Source organism: Cynara cardunculus (genome assembly GCF_001531365.2).
Source record: "Cynara cardunculus var. scolymus isolate 2C chromosome LG 9, CcrdV1, whole genome shotgun sequence".
Taxonomy (NCBI): Eukaryota; Viridiplantae; Streptophyta; class Magnoliopsida; order Asterales; family Asteraceae; genus Cynara; species Cynara cardunculus.
The window spans coordinates 5,645,271-5,651,380 of NC_037536.1; the positions used below are offsets into that span (position 1 = coordinate 5,645,271).

A 6,110-nucleotide genomic window follows, 5' to 3' on the forward strand; every position below is an offset into this window, starting at 1 on the left:
AAAACTTTTAAACAGTTGATTTGATATTAAAATTGATATAATTTTTTTCAAATTTTTATGATATTTTCAAATTTATATTTTATTCAAAAATAAAATCATTATTGTTTTCTTTAAAACGCATAAAATCGTATTATAACATCGACATAGACAAAGAATAAAATATTTAAAATCGAGATGTGTCTCGCTGTATTGTGCGAGTACTCTTCTAGTATATATATATATATATATATATTAGTTCAAATACTAACTAAGATTTTTGTGTTAACTTTGTTAACCAATCTTGGCCATTGATTTTAACAATAAAGGGTTGTGATTAATAATGATAAAAAATTAAAATTTTAAATTTACAATTTCAAAGAACATATGTGAACAAAGGGGAAAATGGTATTTAGGTAATTTTCTTTTTTATGTAACTCCCATATCATCAATTAGAAGTTACAAAATCAAAATATCTCATTATTTTTATTCATTTATTTTTGTTAATGTAAAAATCATATGAACACATACACACACACACACACACTCACATATATATATATATATATATATATATATGAACCATTGTATCAAATACGAACAAAAATTGACATATATATGAACTTGAACTGTATAACATTTATGAACACAATATAAATATAACAAGAATAGTTGTTACACGAAAATAAATAAATAAAAAAACAGGTATGAACACAATATGAACAGTTTGTGAACAATAGTTTCTTCATTATGAACACATTCAGGAGCAAACCAATGTTGAGATTTGCAGCTAGTGTACATATGAACACAATATGAATAGTTTGTGAACAATAGTTCCTTCATTATGAACACATTCAGGAGCAAGCCAATGTTGAGATATNGCAGCTAGTGTACATATGAACACAATATGAATAGTTTGTGAACAATAGTTCCTTCATTATGAACACATTCAGGAGCAAGCCAATGTTGAGATATGTAACTAGTGTACATATGAACACAATATGAACACTTGTGAACAATTCTTTAACAATTACATATGAATTCGAATTCTGATTGTAGTCGTAGACGATTTTAATATTTTCATTCTCATTGTTGTCGATCTGTTTTCCAATAGGTTTATCCATATTACTCGGACGATATCGAAATCTTTACAATCGRAAATTCTTTAACAATTACAAAATCAATATCATTATGGATWGAATAAATCGAAATTACAAAACATGAACACGTATAAAAAAATATTAATATTACATAATCATCAATTATTAAGATTTTTAGATTTGTAACTCCCAATTAATGATTTGGGAGTTACATAAATGACAAATTACTTAATTACCCTTGTCATTAATATATGAGTTATATGTGAATCTAAAGAAACAATGGAATATAATTGGTTGAGCTTGGTTAACAAAGTTAACACAAAAATCTTGGTTAGTATTTGAGCCAACCCCCCTCTCTCTTTCTATATATATAGGTCATGTAATTATTATAAATCAAGCAAACCAATCTCAACTCTCATTTTTAAATTTGCTCTTAATCTTATTTTTTAATTGATTTAATAATCGTCTTTAAATTTCAAAATAAACGAAGTCAATCTTGTATTTGATTTGTTCTAGTAACACTAACTAGGGTTGACAAATTCTTTTGGGTTATATATTAACCAAGTCAAGAGAGTACGTGTTCTAATAAGAATTTGTTATAATAAAAAGGCAGATATGATACTTCAAAAATTCGCTTTCAATCTTTAAAAGAGAATACATATTCTAATTGATACTTTCTTAATAATTTCATGGAAGTAACAACGAAAAATCAAATACATAATTTAAAAACAGTTTTGAAATTATCAACAAAAAGTTTAACTTATTGTTTTTTATTTCTTATTTCATTTTCTTTGACTTGTCCTCCATTGGTTTTTGTCCATGACCATTTCCAAAACTAATTAATGTTCCTTATAAATATAACATAAAGTGCATAAACCCCATAACAACATAAAAACACAATCAATCCTTCGGATTTCAACACTAAAAAATGGAGGTGAACAACATGAGCTTCTTATCCCTCTTCATTTTCCTCATATTTTCCATCGTCACCGTATCTGCTGACACACCTCTCTCGCCAAGTTATTACGATCTAGTGTGTCCAGAAGCTCTCCCGACCATCAAACGTGTGGTGGAGGAAGCAGTTGCAAATGAACGTCGCATGGGTGCTTCTTTATTACGTCTTCATTTCCATGATTGTTTTGTTAATGTAAGTAACTCCTTATTTTCCCAATTTGAAGTCTAGAGTATGTGGTATACAACATGTGGTATGTAACATGGCAAATGTTGGTTTTGTTCTAAGACTTTGTTTTTGGATCATGTAGGGATGTGATGCTTCGGTGCTTTTGGATCAAACATCAACCATTGACAGTGAGAAAAACGCAGCCGCTAACGTAAACTCCGCTAGAGGATTCGAGGTTATCGACAAAATCAAGTTTGAAGTGGACAAAGTTTGTCATCGTCCAGTAGTATCTTGTGCCGATATCTTAACTGTCGCTGCTCGTGATTCCGTTGTTGCAGTAAGTAAAACATTTCAAAGATAAACAAATTACTAATACGATAAAATTAGTGTGATTAACTTTAAAGGTTAATAAAAATGTAATTGTTTACTGTGCTCCAAATTGATAAGATACAAAGGATATTTAGCATTAAGGGGATATTAACGTGTGGTTGTTGGAATAAAGTCCTATTCCCCAAATCTTTTCAATAAAGTGATAATGTGTCATTACCTGATTGATGAATAGTGATGAGACGTGAGATTTTTATTAAGGATATTGGGATTCTTTTTTGACTTATGTTATGTGCGATGTGCAGCTAGGAGGCCCTTCATGGGATGTCAAACTAGGAAGGAGAGACTCGACTACCGCAAGTAGAGCAGCAGCCAACGCCAACATCCCTTCGCCATTCATGGACTTACCTGCACTTAAAGAAAACTTCGAGAACCAAGGCCTTGACGAGGATGACCTAGTTGTGCTATCAGGTGCACACACCTTAGGGTTCGCTCAATGTCGAACCTTTAGGGATCGGATTTACAATCAAACCAATATTGATCCGGCATTTGCACATCATCTTCAAACCATTTGTCCTCGAGTTGGAGGTGACAGGAGGCTTGCACCACTTGACCCGACTCCAAGCTCATTCGACAACAAATACTTCACCAATTTGGTGAGTAAGAAAGGAGTATTGAGATCTGACCAGGCATTGTTTACCGGTGGTGAAACATATGAGATTGTGAAGGAATACAATGAAAACCGAAATAAATTCTCAAAGGATTTTACAAAGTCGATGATTAAAATGGGGAATATAAAACCACTAACAGGGGAAAGAGGTCAAATTCGTAAAGACTGCAAGAAGGTTAATTGAAGAATGTCATAGGTTTATTTAGAAGAATCTACACTTTTTGAGTTGAAGAGTGACTTATCAAAATGTTTCAATAAACGAGTATGTCTCAGTATGGATTTTTTGGTTTTCTCTTTGTAGATATTGTGGGTCGGAGTTTGATATTTTAAGAAATGTGATATTTTATTTTGGATTTTTTTTGAATTAAAACTGTTTCTTGTTCATGTAAAAACTACATATTTTATTTTTTTATTCCTGAAAACAATGTTTTTTTTGTTGTTATTAATTTAGAATTCATTTTTTCTTCAACAAATAAAATGTATTATGATTTTATTGAGGGATGAAAAAGCTATACAATAAGGACATAATTTATAAACTTATTTTCTTATGGAGTAGTAATTTCGAGAATTATTTGTGTTTGCTTCAGGTAATTAAATACTTGTAACATCTCATTTCACATTTGCATATAACCCACGTATTTCATATAACATGAAATAAAAATATACCATTAATCCCAAATGTACAACTTGCTACATTAAAAAAGTAGCAACAACTTTTTTCCATATATACCAAGTACAAGACTTGTAAACATAACAAGTTTCTCAATTACAAATAACATAACAGCTTCCAAAAATCGACATATGCAAAGCAAACATAAAATTTTCACATTTTTCCCTTTCCCTTATCCTCCAAATGTGTCCGACCTGTAATGCACATTTTAAAACACAAAATGAGGGTTAGACCATAAGATCTAGTGAGAAATCCCTTTTGATTGCTATTACAGGTGAAAATCACCAAAAACACTTTTAGAAAGCCCATATTTGTATTGATAACAAATGAACAGTGTTTTATCAAAACAAATCTCTTTGTCGCATCTTATAGATGAGACAACCTCATTTTTATCGCATCAACCCATAAAGTACCAAAGTCATCGTATTAAACATAAAGGATACCAACTTGTCGCATCTCATTGATGCAATCACATTTTTATCGCATCATATCAATCTTGTCGCATCATATAGATGCGATATTACATTTTATCGCATCATAAGGATGCGATTACTTCATTTTGTCGCATCACACTTATGCAATAAATATAACTTGTCGCATCACAAGGATGTGATAACCCAATCTTGTCGCACCTCAAGGATGCGATAACACAACTCTTCGCATCACAAGGATGCAATACATACCTTTCTCTCGTATATCTCATCGCATCATATAAATGCGATAAATTAAACTCATCGCATCATGAAGATGCGATAACAGTTCTACATGATCAAAATCCCTTTTTTATGTACAAAAGATTTTGCCACCTTTATCCCAATATACGTCTCACCTGATTATGCCACCATTATCCCAAAATACATCTTTCCTTATTATGCCCCCCCTTATCTAAATATACGTCTTACCTGATTATGTCACTCTTATTCCAAAATACACCTCTTCTGATTATGCCACTCCTATTCCAGTCAGTTGATAATCACATATAAGAACACAAAACTATGCTAAAAAATAACATATAACATATTCAAAATTTATGTATGAAACTCTACGGTTTCTTCACCAAAAATATGATAAATAATGCTTTTGAAAGTAAAACTCATCTTATGAATCACAAAAAGATGCAAATCTGAAACAACAACAAATTCCAGCTAAGAATCACAAAACCAATTTCTTCCTTCTTCGATTTTCTGTTTGCTTTCAATTAAGTACTCTTTAAAATATATGAGGCGGTGGTGGTTAAATTATTTTAAACACAATTTTCAAAACTCATCCCTCAACTTATTATCAATAATCAAAAGTAACCAAAAGACCTTTGGCCTAGCAATATGTGAGTCCTTGGCTTCCTAGGAGGTCAAGGGTTCAAACCTCACCAAAAGTGAGGAGGGTGTGTCAGTTTATTTGTTCTGTTTGCTGTATATAAATATTATATATACTTTAAAAAATCAAAAATATCCCCAAACTTTGAAACCAATAACCCAATTATCACAATGCTAACGGATTTTAAGACTGGCTATATCAGAACGATGGCAAATGGTTGAGTTCCAATTTGGATTGAAACAAATGTTAACAACACATTTTTGGAGTGTTTATAAGCAATGAATTTTTTTTAAAAGCCATTTTAATAAAGATGGTAGGAACCACAAGAAAAATACCTTTTAATTTAATCAAAATCCATCTATTAATAGCCCAATTGGGCAATAAGACGTGAGTTTTTAGGACCCCTGTTCGTAAGTCACTAGTTTAGAGTCCTGTAAGGCTATTGAGGATTTTTCTGACTGTTCTCTAATGTCCCTTAGATTAGTCGTGGTGCGTACAAGCTGTTAGTCGTGGTGCGTACAAGCTGAACCGACACACGGTTAACCAAAAACATATCATTCATTACCAAAAGAAGTCGTTACTAAGGTTGGGATTCCATACAAGAATAGTGACCAAAATTAAATAAATGTGGCCAGCTATATTGACACATGTCAGCGTCAAAACCCAAAACCCGAGTTTGTTGATCACGTTACTCCAAATGACAAAACTCTGTTAGGTCAATCCTATAAATCGATTTGTAAAAAACTCTTTTGAAGTTTTTTAAAAACAACTGGAAAGTTCAATCTTACCTTCATAAAATATAAAACTGATAAATAAAATATATATTCTGTTTGTTAATTTTAATTATTTTAAGATTCACTTAAATAGTAATTTGTACAAGTAGATTATTTGTTTTAAATGTATTTTATTTATACTAGAAGGGTACTCGCGCAA

General features: G+C 31.3%; 1 protein-coding gene across 1 annotated transcript; it reads left to right on the top strand.

The window, feature by feature from the left end:
• Positions 1 to 1,998: 1,998 nt before the first annotated feature.
• Positions 1,999 to 3,467, top strand: LOC112518253 (cationic peroxidase 1-like). Its single transcript, XM_025125887.1, has 3 exons — positions 1,999 to 2,223; positions 2,339 to 2,533; positions 2,829 to 3,467. The coding sequence occupies exons 1-3, from the start codon at positions 2,005 to 2,007 to the stop codon at positions 3,375 to 3,377; spliced, it is 963 nt and encodes a 320-aa protein (XP_024981655.1). The 5' UTR covers positions 1,999 to 2,004; the 3' UTR covers positions 3,378 to 3,467.
• The last annotated feature ends 2,643 nt before the right edge of the window (positions 3,468 to 6,110 follow it).

What these genes read in the sequence shown, in the direction of transcription:
- LOC112518253 (XM_025125887.1), top strand. Translation starts at nt 2,005, where the DNA reads ATGGAGGTGAACAACATGAGCTTCTTATCCCTCTTCATTTTCCTCATA. An exon ending in TCCATGATTGTTTTGTTAAT is followed by an intron (nt 2,224 to 2,338) that starts GTAAGTAACTCC and finishes TGGATCATGTAG; the next exon opens with GGATGTGATGCTTCGGTGCT. An exon ending in CTCGTGATTCCGTTGTTGCA is followed by an intron (nt 2,534 to 2,828) that starts GTAAGTAAAACA and finishes TGCGATGTGCAG; the next exon opens with CTAGGAGGCCCTTCATGGGA.